This window comes from Xenopus tropicalis, chromosome 3 (assembly GCF_000004195.4).
Source record: "Xenopus tropicalis strain Nigerian chromosome 3, UCB_Xtro_10.0, whole genome shotgun sequence".
NCBI classification, from domain to species: Eukaryota; Metazoa; Chordata; class Amphibia; order Anura; family Pipidae; genus Xenopus; species Xenopus tropicalis.
The window spans coordinates 110,866,765-110,887,060 of NC_030679.2; the positions used below are offsets into that span (position 1 = coordinate 110,866,765).

The 20,296-nt window shown below is 36.0% G+C and overlaps 1 protein-coding gene across 4 annotated transcripts in view; it reads left to right on the forward strand.

Annotated features, from left to right (window-relative positions):
* ntrk3 (neurotrophic receptor tyrosine kinase 3) overlaps nt 1-20,296 on the forward strand; it is a 347,933-nt gene that overhangs the window by 235,356 nt on the left and 92,281 nt on the right. For all 4 annotated transcript variants that reach the window (XM_031899231.1, XM_004912649.4, XM_031899232.1 and 1 more), the window contains one exon: nt 14,544-14,732. In XM_031899231.1, the coding sequence (XP_031755091.1) occupies nt 14,544-14,732 (189 nt within the window). The remainder of the gene's footprint in view (nt 1-14,543; nt 14,733-20,296) is intronic.

A 20,296-nucleotide genomic window follows, 5' to 3' on the forward strand; every position in this document is an offset into this window, starting at 1 on the left:
TGTAGAGTAAACTCTGGCTCCTGTGGCTTATTGGTTGATGACAATGTCATGGGAAATCAGGTTGGACAAAAACGAGGGATATATGTTCCTATATCTCAAAGAAATTCACATCTATTTCATCTTTGTTTTAAAATGCTGATGATGTGAGAAAGTAGTTGAGGAATGCTGAGAAAAGAGTAAAGCTGATGAATGCTACAGCTGTGGAATTCTGAGCACATGACATGGACGAAAATGATGGCTCCTTTCTGTTAACACATTTATGCTCTATAATTACATGTAATCCCGTATCGCGTCTGGGAATGTTTAATTGTGCTCCAGCAGTTAAAAGAAAGTAAAGGCAAGGTCATATTTCTGACTTTTCTGCTTTATAATGTTGTTATGACGTAATCTCCTGATCTGTTAATAAATAAAGTAAATTTTGGATTTTCTAGAGGAACATATTGTAGAACTCATAAAGCAGTAGAAAGAAACTACAAGGTTGATCTTGGAAAACCTGATCCAAACTACCATTTGTGTCCTATGCCATCTTATCTTCTGACATTCTCAAATTTCAGTTTGGGGATCTCCAATATTTTACCAAATGTCAAATGGTTATTATGAAACTGATTGTAATCACATTAAAAGCCTGTTATTCATTTCCTGACATATCATTTTCACTAATGCACTATGGAGGTTACAGAAATGGTCTGATCTAGTGAGCTTAGGGAAAATCTAGATATTATTCTTAGGTTATAGATAGCCATCTTTTGTTGAAAAAAATGATGGTAGAAGTGACAGCTGTCTATACACCACTTTAGAGAAATACCCTTTAGATAAATTCTGCCTTTTTCTGCTTTTCTTTTGTTTGCGTATGCTTCTTTGGCTAGATGTATAACATTTATTTAGCAATGGTGTGTTTGTTCCATTCTATTCAAAATGCCCACCAGTTATAATGTAAGAACATTGTATCAGCTGAATGTTGGCCAGATTGGATAGCACATAGTGCTTTGATCTGAATCCATTAAAATACATCACACTGAGTGTGCCACCATTGCTTCTGATGAATTTAGAAGGGGTAGTGGCGCTTGGGATATAACTGGCACTCTGAAGAAAATCAACTCAACTGCCTTGAAGAAGCTATTGTATGTTCTTCCAATATACATTGTAAATGTACTGTATAATGTTAACAACTCTAAATTCTCCCACATTTATTTTTTGTGACAGCTTAATGCACTATTTTATGGTTGTTTGAATAGGTTAATGGCACTGGTGTAGGTTGAATGTGTTTAGTATGGCATGGCACTAAATACAAGGAGAGCTAAGGAAAATTAAACAGGACTGGCCACATTTGGTTTCTTTATCATTTCCCCCACAAATGATAAAAGGCATAAAGTTTGCCCAGGTGCAGTAACCCTCAGCAACCAATGAGATGCCTGTTTTTAAACAGGGGACCAGTAAATTCTACCTACATATTGGTTGCTTTAGGTGATAAGAAACGCAGCAAGCTTTGCTCCTTATATTACATAACCCCCTTTATGTTTCTTGCATGGTAAACAAGTCAGTACCATAAGAATAAACAAACTACCCAACACTCTAGCCTTGCAGTGCTGCACTAGGTAGATACCACTATTTGAATTCAACAAGCACTTAACACATATGAGACTGTTGCACAAAATAAGTATCCTTTGTGAAGCAAATAATTAATGAAAAGCGTTAAACAGATGGTGTGTAATTATTTAGAAAAAGTAATGTAACATTTTGGGGTCTTTGTAAGTACACAGAGAAATGTTGAAAGCAGAATATACAGGCCAAATGAACTTTAAATCCTATTAGAATTACACTGGCAAAACAGCATTATTACCCAATAATAATATAAATTACTGAGCAATGATAATTTAGTCCTTACTTAAATACTCTCAGAAAGGCAATGGCGTAACCATGTTGATACCTTTGTGGCAACAGAGAGGTTAACATCTTTGCTTTTGCCTTTTATATAACACGCTTTTTAGATTGCTTACCTTTCAGAAAGGCTTAAGTAGTTGGCAGAGATTGTCTGCCCTGTTACTGGCGGCACGCCATTGGCAGAGGCTTCGGCAATGATCCTTGCAGATTCGTTGGCACGTGTTAGAAAGACTGCAACTTACAAAGTGCAAAGGAACTGACGGAAATCTAATTAGTGTATTAGGGATTAAGCAGAGTGGAAAAAAATGATTTCATCTTTTTGCCTGAAACACTGCAAATCTACTCTCTTGTGTGCCAGAGGAGTATTGCGGATGTGTTTGAAAAGGCAATTACTCCATCCAAACCCTGCAAAGAAGCAAATGCAAACATAAATATTAAATATGTAGAAGTCTGTTTTTATTAAGGAAGATATTGGTAATACAGGAAAAGGAAGTTCCTTACAATAAAGATAGTGAAAACCTGAGAAGAACACTCAATAATATCCTAAATCTAAGAGCTTAGATGGATGTAGTAGATGCAAGGTGGTTCCCTAAGCAGTTAGCAATACAGGTATGGGATCTGGCCAAGCAGTGAGCCTGGTCTTTGAGCAAGCTGTTTTCATACATTCTACTTAATGTGTGCTATGGAGTTCTAATCCCTTAAATCAGATACAGTTTTATTATCTTAGATATAGTATTCATGATGTATATCAAAGAGCTACTTATGGTCCTTCGGGACCAAGGCATCTAACCCTGGAATCATGACTTACAATAAAGGAAACACCTGACTTCATTGACTCTGGGACCTAGGGACTTCCATGGTGTCCAAGTATTCCTGAGGGGTCTGTCAGTGTTTAAAAATTAAAGCCAAATCCATTAGGATAGCTAACAACTGATTATTAGCCATCTGTTTATTCACACTGAAATGCCAAATCATTAGTAATAAAAAAATTAGGGAAAAAAAAGATGAAAGATGAAGCTGTTAGGCGGTCATGTATCAACTGAATGTGTTATTTCTTGGGCAACTGGGAATAAAACTGGCAGGTTTCACTAATTTATGAACATAATACAATACTAAAAATAGTGAGGACCAAGGTTCTCGGTAACTAGCAGATGAACATGTAAATGGTGCCAATTGGTCACTGCCCCTTTAGCTTTACTGACATGTAAGTAGTATAGCTGATTTAAATACACATACTAATTGCTTTTATAAAGAATGGATATATCTTTGCATTTAAAGCAATCCTTCTAAAAAACCTTTTAGCCTATAATTGCAAAAAGAGCTACTATACAGACCTTTAAACAATGACACTGCGACACTAAACAATTGTTCTATTAGTTTATATTAGTTTTTTCATTTAAAGTTATAATAACATGCATCAGTGCATAGCACTCCCCCAGCAGAATTCTGCACTGAAATCCATTTTTCAAAAGATCAAACAGATTTTTTATAGTTAATATTGAAGTTTGATGTGTTGCTAGACATATACTTACTTTCCCAGGTGTCCTCAGCCATGTGACTTGATAAACGTTAGTCACTTGTCACTCTCTACTATTGCACTAAAAGCTGGAATGATATCACCCCCCCTTATTCCCAGCAGCCTATCAGAGGAACAATGGGCAGGTAACCAGATAGCAGCTCCCTAACACCTGGATTGCTTAAAATGCTCCCATGCCCCACCTAGTGGTAGATATGAGACTAGCATTCATAAAACAAAATCACCCAAGTCTGACCATGACCCGTCCAGTTACATTGAGTAGCTTATCTGAAAGCAGTTGCAAGTGCTGGCTCTTTCTGAAAAGCACAGGATCAGGCACAATGAACTGAGATAGCTGCCTACACAGGAATATTAAAAAAACTATTACTGCTTTTGGTAAGAATAACATTTTAAATGGTAGAATGAATTCATCATGAAAGAATCCCATATATTTCTTCTAAACTTGTTAGAGAGTCAGAATGTCAGACTGACAGGACGGATAAATAAGCCAAACTTCCTGCCAAGTCTTCCTATAGCCTGTGTGTACTTGCACATTGATTAACAATTGACAAATCAACAAATATTTTCTTGTTGGGGACTGTCTGTCCTAAAGGTCAGCTAAACCTATGGGTACACCACCTACAGTGAAATGTTCTTGGTTGGTTGCCTTGATGCACTGAGACATGAACTAACCAAAGCACGCTGCCTATTAAATATTTACTGACATTCTAGGAAATTGCCACGCTGGAGAAGATTTAAAGGGTTTAATAATTTGTAACATATTTTGTAGTAGTACATCAGTGAATAAAGATCTCATCTTTTCAAACATGATTAAAAGAATATCTACAATATATTTCAATACAAGGCTACATAAGAGCTTGTGATGAGATGTTGAAGTGAGATGGAAATGTGTAGATGTTACTTATTTATGAACACCCTTTCAAGTGCCTTTTTATACATATTCATTTTGGAACCAGTATTTGTCAGACACTGCAATTTATAGTCCTGAGTAAGGTGTAATATATACATACCACCTTTCCTTAAAAAATGACAAGGAAAAGTAAAAATATGAAATATTCCAACTTTTTCCAAATAACATTATACAGGTATCTGCATTGCTTGGGACCTGGGTTTGGGTATCTCCATACTTTAGTGTACTAAAAAACATTTAAACATTAAATAAACCTCCCTGATTTGTTTTGTCACCAGTATGGATTTATGCTATCTTAATATGGATGACATGCAAGGTATTGTTTTATCGTTACAGAGAAAAAGAACAAATTATAAAACAAATTGATATATTTGCTAAAAATGGACTCTGTGGGAGATGACCTTCCTGTAATTTAGAGCTTTCTAGATTTCCATATAAGAGATCTAATATATGTAATATCCATTTCACAAGATTGCTGAATTCTTAAAGGGAGATTCTTATCCAAATTCTAAAGATCTTTTTCATGCTGCTGTTAGAAGAGTGCAATGCTGTTAAGCCCTCCCCCCCCCCCAAACTAAATAAAGCAAGACAGTATGAAAACATTATATACTGAAAGCCATATTTGATTGCTGAGCACCTGGGTACCCTTAGCTAATAAAGGAGATTGGATCAGATTAGCATGAAATGTCATTCAGAGTAATCCATCCCAAGAAGCATATTATAGAGGAGATAATATGGGTAGCACTTCATGGCCTGGAATATGTTTTTCAAGGATTTCAGTGACCAGTTGACTATATTGCACTGAAAGCCAATCAACATACAATCTAGCACTCAGTAGTTTAGTGTGCACCAACAAGCTGCCACTAAAAACTTTACCTCCTGTGTTAGTCAGTATTTGTGTATGTAATTTGTATATTTTATGTATGCACCCTTCTGGTGTACAGCAATATGGAATATGTTGACTTGTTTGTAGATACACGATGATGATAATAATTGCTGCTTCAGAACTGCACTGGAAACACTAGCAGCACTGTTAATGAGTGAGGTTCTAGACTGACTGCTGCTTATCTAATTTTGGATAAACTATCCCTAGTGACTGCACTCATCATTGGATCGTTAATTATATAGCACCAAACTATTTCAGAGTTTGAATGGTTGATCTTCTTCTAGGTAATAAGGAAGCATTAGGTTATTTGTGCAAAACTTGTTTCATGTTTTGTCTAGAGATTTAATTCTTAACAATCTGCTAACTGCTGATGGCTTTCAATGGTTTACTGGACCAGGGAAAGCCATCTGTGCTAATACCTTACTACTATATAATGTTTCCCATCTAAACCCAAAATGTACTTTATTTTTACATTCACATTCTCATACTGATATATATATATATATATATATATATATATATATATATAGATAGATAGATAGATAGATAGATAGATAGATACATAAAAGCACAAAAACATTAAAATATTTATAAGTATATTTTTATAAAATATTATTTTCACTACAAGGACCACTAAAACTAGTCTATTTAAAGACAGAATTCCCTTCTACCCCCACCTAGAGGTTTTATGATCATCATGACACATCTTTTTGCCTTCTTATACTCCTTGGTGGGGATCTGTATCAAACAAATCCACAGTGTGATTAGAATCACTGCTTATCGACTGTACAAAAATGCCAATCTTTATTAGGAAGCTAAAATGTTATTCTTTGGTCATAAGTAAATAATTGAAGTCTTCATTCTTGTTGGAGTAATACAATCTTGCATAATGTTGTTTCAGCATTACATTGAAAATATGTGGGGGTAGCCAACAAATATGAGCCATCGGGGCAAATAAAGTGACAATCAATAAACCATCCCAAGTTTGAGAAATGAGACACATAACAGCCCTTTTTGAATATAATAGTAATTTAAGAGAAACAAAAGAGATAGAAATACTATAAGGAACAACTTTATATTATTGGAGCACATTCATTTTTCTCCAGAATTGTTTTCCTTTAACACACTGAAGTACAGGTCATGCCATGATCAGCACGGGCTAGTTATGTCAGCAGCACATGCTCTTGAGGTTGTCCATCAACAAGACACATTTTTGTTGAATCGATACAGAATGAAGAAAGGAGAATTGCTAGACTGGAGAAGTACAGACTGAATGGCATTAGAGAGAAAATATCAATTGTTAGGAGAAACGTCACATAAAAGAAAGATTTCACTGTACAAATTAAAAAGTGGCTTTGATTGTTTGTATGCTATGCTTCTGCAAAGTGAAATGTTATATTGTAATGAACTGTAAAACATTTTCTCTGGCATTTACCGAACACTTTTCCTATGGAAATTATAACATGTCATAAAGAAATGATCATAAACCCCTTGCATATGTGTCATCAAATCCCAGGTATTATCAGTTCAATGACACTATACACAGATTATTGTATTTTTCTACTTTTTCTGCCTTTTGAATGCAAGGTTTATCTTGACTATTTTGCCACTATTTTAGTCGATTGCAGCCTTATTTATCTTTCATTGCCTGACTTTAAGAGTGTAAATAGAATACTCTAGACCAAACACTGGATGTGAATGAAGCTACTGAGCTTCATCGGAGCAACAGATTAATTTATTGAAATAATATATTAGAGTGAGCACTGCCTCTAGTATCCTGAAGTATGACATAAAGTTGCAGTTTGGGACCCCCAGCAGTTTACAAAGGGTTAGCATACTGCTTGTATACTGAAAATGTGAAAGAAAATATTTGAGAAGGTAAAAAAAAACATTTTTGATTTTTGGATATACAGGTATAGGACCCATTATCCAGAATGCTCGGGACCAAGGGTATTCCGGATAAGGGGTCTTTCCGTAATTTGGATCTCAATACCTTAAGTCTACTAAAAAATCAAAAAAACATTAATTAACCCCAATAGGATTGTTTTGCATTCAATAAGGATTATTTATATCTTAGTTGGGATCAATTACAAGGAACGGTTTTATTTCTACATAGAAAAAGGAAATCCCTATTAAAATTCTGAATTATTTGCTTATAATGGAGTCTATGGGAGACAGGCTTTCCGTAATTCGGAGCTTTCTGGATAACGGGTTTCCGGATAAGGGGTCCGATACCTGTACTGTACAACCCCCAACATTTCCAAAACAGTTGGGCTTGTAAATTTATATTAAAAGAGAATGAGATGATTTGCAAATCATTTAAATCCTTTATTAAATTGCAAATAGAACACAAACAATATACTGAATGTTGAAAGGTAATCATTTTATTGTTTCCTAAGAAAGATTTGCACTTTTTGAATTTGATGTTAAAACACTTTTTAACAGTCATTGAACAGAAAACTGAGAAAGTTGTGTGATGCTTAAAAAAACCACAGAGTGGAACATCTCACCAATTGGCAATAGGTCAGTAACATGATTGGATATAAAAATAGATAATCCCAGAAAAGAGTCTCTTAGAATTAAATATGGGGAGAAGTGCTCTGTGAATCACTTGCATGGGCAAATTTGCAACTATTTATCAATAATGTTACTCAATGTAAAATTGCAAAGAATTTGGGGATTTTATCATTTACAATACTTAATATAATTAAAAAGATTCAGAGAATCTAGAGAAATCTCCATATACAAGGGACTAGGCTGAAATTCAATATTGGATGGCTGTGATCTTTGGGCCACCAGATGGCACTGCATTAAAAACAGACATGATTATGTAGTGGAAATCACTTCATGAGCTTAGGAATACTTCCAAAATCCATTTTCTGCGAACACAGTTCTTTGCTATATATAGCAATAAATTTAATACAGTAACACTGCTGCCTTCCCAACATAGCAAAAAAAAGAAGCACAGTTTATATAGTCAATCATTATGCCTATCATTCGAACCAGGTGGGTGTCTTCAACTAAGTACTAAATCAAATCGAACCTGAATCAACCTAAATAGTTAGTAATCCAGTTGAAATCATATCATAAAAAGTAAAAGCATGTTTATTAAATACCTATAATGCTTAAAATAACACCATTTTAAACCATGCTGCAGGGCGTAAGGGGGCCCTGTCTCCCAAAATGCAGTCCAAAAAGTCTGGTGCTACCCACGCACTGTTTGCAAACACTTGCCTGTGAACAGAAAGGTTCTAGTAAGTATATCTCCAATGTACATACCCAGCTGTATATAGACATATACATAAAAACCTTGCAGTGGCCACTCTGAGTTATGTTGCACTTCAAAACTGATACTTGGCATGATGCATCATTTGCTTCAACCAGAAAAGATCTTACATGTTCAGCGATGTGTACCCGCATACCTGTGGTGTGTATTTTATCAAACATTTCATTTTCAAAACTTCAACAATTGGTCTCCAGTTTCAAAACTTGATATGTTTTCTTTGTACTATGTGCAGCTAAATATAGGGTTTAACTAATATGCAAAACATCCCATTTTCTTTTAATTTACATTTTACACAATGTCCCAACTTTTTTTTTTTTACATAGAGTTGTATTTATGGGGTCTCAGCGACTTGCATGGGCTGCCTCTGTACTAACTCTGCCCTATTAATAGAGCCATGATATGTAATGAAATAGCAAGATTATATAACCGTTATTATGTAGTTGGGAAAAAACAACTGCTACCACAAGTTTTTTTACTGATTGAGCATCTGAGAAAGGTTGAGAGCATCTAAGAGCATCTAACAAAGGTTGGTTATTATTTGTAGTCGACAATGTATGTCCTGCGCATACACAGTCAGTTGAATGCCTACTTCTGGCACAACCATGTTTAGTCACTTGGCAAAGTGCACATGAGTTAAATAATGGAAAAAACACAATACATCCTGGGCTGTCTACAAAAAAAACATTTTGACACCTCCGTTTTAGACCCATGGTTGTTCTGTTTCTTGCCAATCAATTATACTGACATGGATTAGTTCATAAGCTCTTTGCCTCTTTATTTATTTACATCCATAAAATTCACTCTCCTGTTGAGTTTGCAACGAAAATTGTGTGCACTGTAAACCACAGGACATTGTATTAATCTGTATTGTTGTTGTGCTGTCATGACATCTACAGCAAGACATCCGAGACATGTTTCTCTAACTATTGCATATTCGTCTGCTATTTTATTCTTTTTGCATCAGTGAGCAGTTGAGTGGTTAGCAACTGGGATATAAGGTTCTGAAATGAGTCACATAAGAATGGTACTTATCAGTACCAGACACTTGCTGAGATTTTATTCCCCTTCCCTGGCAGTAAAACAACCACAAACCCAGCAGTATATCTGTAGGATATGGATGAATTATATGGATGACGCATAAAATGAAAAACTTCTCTGACAATACTGTATGCAGGTAGATTGAGGTTAGACTTAATAAAGAAAGTGAACACATTCCGTGTGTGTGTGTTGTTCTACAAAAATATAATATGAGTAGTCAGACTTGACAGATGTCAATTGTATGTTCTTTGCTCACTGAGCCGCAATGATTCAAGAATGGGAGTAAATTGCCTCCCCAGATGAGAGAATTTATTTGGCATGTCTCCAGTTTTCAGTGGTTGCCACCCAAGAAACAATTTTTGAATATGTGACTGCTAATATGTTTTGCTTGGTATTTTAATAAGCATTCCTTTAGACAGTAAGCTCTTTTGTGCAGGGCCCTCCCCCTATTGCCTTTAACATTATGCAAACTCTCATTGTGCATCTGCTTCTGTAAGATGTCATTGTTTGTAGGTGTAAATTGATAAGTCTTTTGTCTGGATTCCCTTAATATCTAAATCACTGTGGGAGATGATGGTGTTTTATAAATACAAATAACAATGATGCATGATCTCAGAATTTATTCAACACTTTATCCTCTTTGGGCTTTGTACTAGAATATACTGGTGACTGAATGGGAAAGTGTTGCCAATTTGAGATAGTATTGGAATAGGAAATATAATCTTATTTAACCAATAGAAGCAGGGATTGGCAGCAATGTACAGTATATAGTTGTGTGATATACTGTATGTATACTTTGCAATTTAGGACCGTTTTTACTGTATTAAGCAGTGTGAAATGTTTGCTTATTGTTGGTATATTTCCAAAGATTCATTGTAGCTCTTTGGCATGGAATAATTCTATCATTTTTAATTGCAGAAAACTGACTGGCACAATGCATACCAAAAAGCTGCTCAGAATATGTAAAATGTGTGTAATTTATTTTATGTCAGACTGAAGCAGAAAATACCACCATTATTTTACACCCCCTCAGACCAGGTGTAATGTATTACCAATGTGTTTTGTTGGACAAATCCAACTTCATCTAGGTTTAAACAGTTTACAGATTATACTGGCATGTATACCTCTATTTTAAACAAAGCTTCAGCCATGGTCAGTGTTCCTCTCCAGCCCCCTGGGAGTGTTCAGCCCTTGCCCTTTCAGTGCCACTTCTGGTTCCTTGCCCTGCATGCTTCGCAGAGTGTTAGAGTTAAGTTTGCCTGTATACAGCTCTTTAAACCCTGACAAAGACAGATTTGACCCATGAAACACGCTGGCAACAATTTTATTTCCATGGGAGGAGAGGAGTGTGTGTGTGAAGAGAGGGTGTTCCATGGGTTATTGCTTTTCTTCCATGCATCTGAGTTGATTACTCTGCTGACTGATCATCACATATGAGGACTCATGTACATCCCCAAGGGCAGTTGCGGCCCCCGCTATTTCCCTGCAGTCAGTTGTGGATAAAACTACTTTCATTATAGGTACTTAAATCAAAATTGACACTCAGTTCTTCCTTGCTTCAGTTCCAGTACTGCTGTGCCTTTTGACACAGGGGAACCCTGGGTCTACCGTCACCTTCTGACCAGGTGGTAGCTCAAGGGTTCTCCTTATGCCCAGTGTCAGTAGGCACTGCACACTTGTACCAGAAGAATTGGGCACAGACATCACTTATGTCTTAAATATGGGAAAATAAGCCAGGTAGACTTTCAAGCAATTTTGTCTGGTTTGGGATGAAATGTGAGTGCATAGCCCCCTGTGTTTGGAATGTGAGTGATTCTATCCTTTTGTGCATCCAATCCTTTTGGTTGAAATGTGCTGCACCTATTGATGCAATGTGCTGATGAATCCCTACAGCTGCCGCCTGGTCAGGAGGTGGTGGTAGCTCCAGGGTTCCCATGGGTCATTATGCAGTGCTTGATTTGGAACATAAGACAGGAAAAACTGAGGGGGACTGAGCTCAACTATATGGAAGTGCGAAGAGCATTTTTGATGCAAGTACTTTTAATGAAAGTGATTTTAGGCGCGACTGACTGAGGGAAAAAGTGAAAGCTGCCCAATCCACTTGGATGTGGATGTAAATGAGCCTTAATGGGTCTGTACCACTCTATTTTTTATAAATTGTGAAATAAAAGTGTTTTCTAAACATGGATAATTTCAGTTTGACACGTCTGTATTAAACTTGATGACACCTGTGTTATTTCACTCTGCCTTCTCCACCTGTACATAAGGAGCAAGGTCAGCTCAGACTGATTCATTAAAAAGCATTATAGAACTTGTGTTAAAGGTATCTATCTGTTCCTGTAAATAAGCCGCAGCTTCACAAAAATCTTTATAAATATATTTAGAGCTGAAATTGAATGCATTAACAGATATCTCCATTAATATATGTATAAAACCAGCACCAAATTTGATCAATGGCCGCCTAGAGGCCACCCCCTGTCAGGCACCCCTCTCACTCTCTCGCCCCCTCCCCAGGATCATGCAGAAGCACATCCATTTGTCTCACACACGGAGCACTGGGTACAGGAGCACCTAGACCCCAGTGCTCTGTATGTGAGCAAAGTTGAAGTGCGGCTGGGTGGCACGCTACCCCTACATTCATGCTACCCTAGGCCTGGGCCTTTGTAAAACACAACATCGTCAGTACACGGGTACCATACATTCATCTGTGTTGCTTCCCTGTAATTATCTGAATAATAAAGTGCTGCGTACTGTATGCTCCTTTTGTCGATACATGCAAACAATTCTATTTGGCAGTGTTACCATCAGAAAAAATAGGAAAACAAAAAAGCTAAGTGTATGAACTGGGTTTGAAACCTAAGTACCCCCAATAAAACTCACCAGTGACTGACAGTTTTGTCTAAGTGTATTACAGGACATCTGATATGTAATGCACAGAATATCAGTAACATTATTCTCCTTGGTGAGATGTGCCTAAAACGTAGACCAAGATTTTATCATCCTAATAAGCCTCAAGGAGTTTTTCCAGATTTTCAGTGAAACAATGCTAACAATGATTAAAGCAACTTCGTTTTGAGAACATTTCAGTATCACGGTATGATATTTTCAAGGCTTGCTTTTTTTTATTAATTTTCTCTGCAGATAAATTATTGATGCACATTTGCAATCAGAGCCTTTCTCTGTGTTAGAAAGTAATCGAAAGAAACAGCACACTACAGACAGACTCAATTCAGTGCCATGAAAACTAGGCCACAGAGCCAATATTCCAATTAGCCCATCACTCTGCTGGCTTACAGATTCTCTCACATAAGTATTAGCAGGTGGAAGGGAAAGCAATGAATATTCAGTAACAAAGGTATGTCTTGTTTGTCCAGCATATTATACAAAATCAGGGAGTTTTGTTACCACAATGAAATCATCCTATTCCCAGTGGATAGGTGTAGTAAGGGTCACTTGTCTTTTTGTTTCCTTATTACTATCTGGTGTAGTGTTATAGGGAAATTATGTGAAAGATTTAAAAAAAAAAAAAAAGACCTAGACAATAAAAAGTGTTTTTGTGTTGTAACAGATACTTTTTCTAATACAGGTATGGGATCCGTTATCTGGAAACCCATTATCCAGTAAGTTACGAATTATGGGAAGGTCATCTCCCATAGGCTCCATTATAAGTAAATTATTCTAATTTTTAAACATGATTCCCTTTTCTCTGTAATAATAAAACAGTAACTTGTACTTGATTACAGCTAAGATATAATCAATCCTTACTTGAGGCAAAACAATTTTTTTTATGCTTGGTGAATTTTTCCATGGCAAATTTTTGTGCCTGTTTCTCGAAACAATTTATCACGATATGTGGAAATTTGGGGTGAATCCATGCCAGTCGAAATATTTCGCTCATCGCTACCTGCTAACACATGGTTCTTTATCTCATATGGATTAAATTTACTGACAATCAGTACCAGAACTGCCAATTTTCCTTTTGGTTTCAAACATATGCTGTATGATATAACATGACTAAATATAATGGAATGCTGGATCCTGACACTTCTGATATCTCTAGTCAGTAAGCAGGCATCAAACAGACTATACGTCTTTATTGCAGAAAACATCTTGTTCATTCCCAGTATGAAACGTTTCATTATATGGCACTGCATAAAAAATCATAGCAAGAAAATCTCACATAACATAAGTTCATCAAGTGCATCCCGCCTAAACCTAATCTAAAAGAAACAAATTTCATGAGATTTCTATTAAGGTATTATAGAGTTTGGTCTATACGTTGATGGTTTGCAAACAGTAAAAATTAATACCTTTATGAACAGACCGATGTCCATCTAATGGATTTCCCTTGCTTTATCCAACATCATCATCAAGTGGTATCTCTGAGATGGTTTAGCTGTGACTGGGCAAAGCTGAATATGGCAAACGATTCAATTTCTTTTCAAAAAAGATAAATACATGAAATAATTTCATAGGAAAGGAATGTAACCCTGTGAGTAGCTCACATAAGGTAATTGTTATGGGGGTAGTTAGAACACTATGCTAACAAAACTCTGAGTTCCAGGAATTCTATGAATTCAATGGTGCAGCCAGTGGACACTAGGACCTGCAATGTGTAATTAGGGGTGTCTGCCAATTCATCTCCACTCTCACCTTTAACTCTGACTTTATTATAATTGTAACGTGGCCATGTGTTATTCATAGAAACCTGACTCCGATTCAGAACAGTTCAGATAAACAGTAGAGACTGTGCCAAACAGGTGTTGTTTGTCCTAGGTCATATTTATATCCTTCTCACATACAAGTTCATGTGTTGCAATTTGTACTGTGGCACTGCTAAAAGGCATTTTAAGACAGTTATCCTATAAATGATGTGTATTAGACCAGTCTTAAAAGAGAAATGCATTGTGACCAACCAGTGCTTTTACATTGATATATTTCAATTTTCACAGCCCAACTTATTAGTTTTATTTATTCAATAATATTCAACTCTGTCATTGTTCAGGGCCTGTGGCAGTGATAAGTGGGGAAGAAGATTCTGCAAGTCCTCTTCATCATATCAACCATGGCATTACTACACCCTCATCTCTAGATGCTGGACCAGATACTGTTGTCATTGGTATGACCCGTATTCCAGTTATTGAAAATCCTCAGTATTTCCGACAAGGCCACAACTGCCACAAGCCAGACACATGTAAGTATTACATTTAGCCACATCATGTTTAAAGATGTTTTTCTTACTTTGTAGATAGCATATTAAAATACTCATGTTTTCATGGCCTTCTAGAATTGAAAACTTATAACATTCCTAAAGCTTTCAGTGCCTACATATGTTGCACTTATTACAAATAACCAATTCAAATTTACATAATGCAACCATTGCTCAACAGAGAAAAGCTGTCCAAATCTCTGTAACTGTAGTTTCAAAATGGTAACTTTTCTTTATAACATTTAGTTCTATGTTCAGTCTCTGCATCCAAATCAAGTATCTATACAGATACAAATTAGGTATCTGACTTAAGGGCATTATATGTTCTTCAAGAAAACACAAGGGCTTGGAATTTTTTGCTTTAAGTAGACAACAAAGTAAAAGGACACTACTCATTTCTTAATGCCACAGATATACCCAGAAAATACCAGCAGTGGATTGGCTAAATAACTACAGAATCATAAGAGAACTAAATGTTTTTGCATCCAGTTTTCTTAGTGCAGTCTTAGGGATATTAATTGTCAAGGATATTTTGTGCTAACCCTGTGTGAGGAATAACTTAGTTAAGAATGTTGTATTGTTGTATGGTTTTTACAGCTTCTAACTAAAGAAAATTAGAAATTATCTGCACTCATTATTTCAGAGACATAAGATTTGTTGCACCCAATAGGAACATCAGTACATGAATGAATATTAATATGGATCCAATTCAAAATTTAGATTGCTATGAGTTTTGACTTTGTGGTCAATGCTTTACAGGGTAATTTTAATAGCCCAAGCAAACAGGATTAAACTTGTTATAGAACTGACACACTAAAGTGTTTTTGGGCTCTGGCACTTTCAGGCAGTTCTTTGTACTAGGCTCAAAAAAGTCTCTACATCCCTACACTTTGGGGCTGATTTACTAAGACACGATTTCGAATCCGAATTGGAAAAATTCCGATTGGAAATGAACATTTTGCGACTTTTTCGTATTTTTTGCGTTTTTTTCGGCGTCTTTACGTTTTTTGCGTAAAAAGGCGAGTTTTTCCGCGTCTTTACGATTTTTGCGTAAAACCACGAGTTTTTTCGGCGTCTTTACGAAAGTTGCGCAAAGTCGCGATTTTTTCGTAGCGTTAACACTTAAAAGGCGCGACGTTTCGCGCAAGTTTTAACGCTACGAAAAAATCGCGACTTTGCGCAACTTTCGTAATGGCTACGAAAAACTCACGTTTTTACGCAAAAATCGTAAACATGCCAAAAAACTCGCGTTTTTACGCAAAAATCGTAAAGACGCCGAAAAAAAATCGCAAAATTACCGATCATTACGAAAAAAACGCAATCGGACGCATTCGGCCCGTTCGTGGGTTAGTAAATGTGCCCCTTTGTATTGTATTATTTACAAATTGTAACATTCATTTAGTAAAAACAACAGCATTGCTGTAGGTTAATTCACAGAGAAACAATAACTGTACACAGCCATGTCTTCATTCCATTGGCTATTCCACTGTCCTGCTAGCTTGTTATAAAAGAGAGAGGCACGTCAATAAGTGTTGCTAAATTACAGTTAGAGAAAGCAAATGCTTAATACACTATTAATAGGACATTGGCATGATATAGATTCCTAGCTTCAATAAACTAACCAAAATTGCTTATGGCAGATGATGACGGATTCCTATTTTTTCCACTTAGTTCAGCATAATAGAGTCACAGATGAAATATTGAAAGCGGTTTTCTCGATGCTAATGTCTGTGTGTTGATATTGAGAAGAAACAATTTGTAGACATTTTTTTAATGTGTTTCTGTAGCTACTCACTCTTAAAGGGAAAGTATAATTTATATTCTTTATAACATCTTTTTCCTGTCATAGCTTAGTGCAATATTATAATTCATTGCTCTGCTGTTCTGCATACTGTGAATTTGCTACTTTTTGCATGATCAGCCTTTGTACGCTATTCTTTTCTATGTGCTAAAATTTCCAATGGTTTAACCTTACAGTACTAACCCATAATACAAACATTAAAGGGTCTTTACAAATGAGTTAACCAAGTCAGGCCATTGGATACTTCCATAAAATATTATAAATTGCTATAATTTTGGGTGTAAGCTGGTTTTCAGTACTTAAATGGGCACGAGATTGAGAAGAAAATATCTCACTGGGGACAATAACTCCACTATTCAGTTCAAAGATGAGATCTATCACATTTTATTCTTAATATAATCAAATATGGCAAATATTCTCTGATTAGAACCAGTATAAAAAAAATGGAATAGTTCTGGCTCAGTCACCCTTAGGGGCATCAGTAAAATTACATTAAGTTCTTAATCTTCTACAGATACTTTCTGTACAAAAACAAATCAGCAGAGAAATAACTACACAAAATAGTATAAGGGTGAAATAATGAAGAAGCATAACAGAATAAGGACATTGGGCACTTAAGAGAGTACCCATAAACATCGGCTTTTTCGACGATAACCGTTTTGGTATTGTCACACAAAAGGCAGATTCAAAGCAAAAAAAGATATTCCAGGGAAGGGAAGAGACATCTACCATTGATTTCTACATGATCTCAACAGGTTTTAGATAAAGTTTTTCTTTTAAATTCAGAATTGTTGCAGTTTTTTCAAATAAAACTTTGAAAAGTAGCAACTTTTTTCCCATGTCTTTTAGTGCAAAAAAATCTGAACATTAGTAATTGTGTACTTAGTGGGGGCCATTTATCAACACTGGGCAAATTTGCCTATGGGCAGTAACCAATGGCAACCAATAAAATTGTTGAATTTATTGTTCTACCTGCAGCTGAAGGTAGCCAATCACTCATTGGTTGCTATGAGTTACTGTCCATGTGCAAATGATCCCTGTGTGTTGGGCATTAGGATCAGGAGTGCTAGCTAGAGTGGGGCTGCTACATATCCTGAAATGAAAGCCCCCCTGAAACTGTCACTGGTGTTCAATAGTGAAAAGATGTTTGTGTGACATCTATCCTCTGATGTTAGTGTATCAACAAACCAATTACTTGTCAACCAAATGTAGCAAAGTAGACAAATAAGATATTGCAAATAAAACATGGCTGGCATGTGGAATGGGCAGCATTTTAACCAAAACATATCCTGTTATTGGAACAGGAACAATAGATGGATTCTCTGACTTAATTATACACATGTGAATGGTGTTTATGGAGAAGGCAATGAAGATGAAGAATGGTTAACATTAACAGAAAGGGGGAGAAGGTGGAGTTAGAGTGCCAAGCCTTTCCGATGGTCCCTGCTATGTTTCACAATTAGCTTATTCTAGTCTTTGCCTCACTTGTAATGCTACATGCCTTAGTTAATACATACAGTATGCAGTGTCACAACTAGGCATCAGTTTGATATCATATGAAACTAGATCCAGTTTTACATACTTACATGCTCTCATTCAAACAATGACCTTTAGATTATCACTAGGGTTAAACAGGCAAGTGAATTTCTCATAGAAAGCTTGCAGGTTTTGTAAGACCACTGAGAAAAAGAAGAAATGAAAACCTTTAGCATTAATAAATATGTTCTTGGCATAATACATTATGAGCTGGATACATTTTTAATGTCTGGGAGTCCAGCTGATTTATAATGCATACATCTGAAGCTGTAGCACACATAGTTCGAGCTAATAAATAAATGACAGGCACCTTGTATTAAAAGTATCATTCATTTTACATTGCCAGAATTTAAATGATGTAAAATAAAACTGCTGGAGAATTAAAAGACAATGCTGTGAATGTGCTCACATCTTGTTCTTACTGTTTATATTCTCTGGTGGTTGTCTGGAACATGGCTAGCCTTTAGTTTAGACCTTATACAGCCTAAGTAATGTAATGAGTGCAATCAAGTGCAGTTTAAATACATAGGAAAATATTATGCGGTTGATTTAGTTAGAAAGAGGGAGGTTTTTGTTAATTAAATAACCTTGACATGGGTATGTAGTCAGTTTTCAAAGGAAGAAATCAGGAACATACACATAAATTAAAGATAATCAAACACAGGCATGTCCCACATGTGGCCTCAGATTGTTCAACCATGGTCAACATTCTGTTCCACTAGGCTGCAGAGATCTTGTGGTTGGGGCTGTCATTTGCTACTAATCTCATCATGTAGCCTGGTTTAATGGTATCCCCATGCCTAACGAATACTTGCAGTGTACCAAATCAGGCATACTTATTCAATATACATTCTCCAGGGATAGCAGAAATTATAGGAGAGTTATCTGTACAGTAATTATAAGAGAGCTATCTGTACAGAACTGTACACAATAGAAAAGTCATTTAACCTACACAGATTAGTGTGTCCCCAAGCTTTTAAGGCTATTACACTCACCAGTTAAGGATTTCAAAAAAACAAATCATATTGTATATGTATTTTGTAATATAAGCATAATCACATGTCTGATGTATACTTTGCCTTAGCTCTATAAAGCAATGTTCTGTAATCTTTCATGATTCTGTTCTATTTGGATGAGATTTCCTCCTTAGAGCAGTCATGGCTGTTTCATGTCTCAAATACAAATATTCAGATAAATAATGCACCCTGTGCAGAATGACCAATGCTAATATGGTTTACTGAGCTATTATATAAAGATAATGTAAAATCAAGGGATTGTCAACAAAGTTTTCATTTAGGTACATGCCAGTTAATTGTTTTATATATCTCTTCCTGCCAATACCTGTATTTTATATCTATCCACAGAAATGTTCCCTTAGGGATACGTTATATGCAATGCAGTATCATTTTATAAGGAAATCTATGGGCTTGTATCTGGTTATTTGCCAGGGGTTTAGCTATGTGCTGTTTTTAGAGTGCTTTTGAAGACTGCATTTCCCTGACAATGTGCCACCGAGTTAGATAATATCTAAGCACTACAAACTTACTGACCCATGTCATGTTGCTATAGTAACTTGTCTCTGACTATGGGTCATTTTCACACCATATTTTGTCACATCTGCCGAAATCATGCACATAATAAAGGATCAACAGCCATATCAGAAAAGCAATTTCATACTCAAAGCTGACATATTACATCTGAATCGAATTCAGTCCTAATCCCAGTGCACCTGTATTCTATATGTTTTTTGCTAACTGGATAAGGAGTAACAGCACACTCACACTGACCCTTTCTGAACCTGGTACTGATCCTTTCTAACATGCCAGATACTTCCCAGGACCCCACATCTTAGATATATACTGTATAGTTAATGATATTGTACATTAGAAATCTCCCTCCCCCAAGTTTGTCTTATGCACCACTGCACCCTTTGTCATTATTGTTATGCTCCAGGCAACATGTTAATATCTTTATTATCTGTTTGAGTTAATGGAATAAGCTCTGATGCCAATCATAGCATTTTGTGAATTACATAAGAATGATTTTGTTAATCAACCCACAGATATCTTAGAAACAGATCACAGTTGCAATTACTAATGTCTACAAGAATAAAGAGGGAGTATGTTGCAGCTTTCATGTAACCGTCCTGGAATCATGTGCAGTATTGGTTGTATAATTATTTTAGTCAGAATTATAAAGGTGCAATCAACTA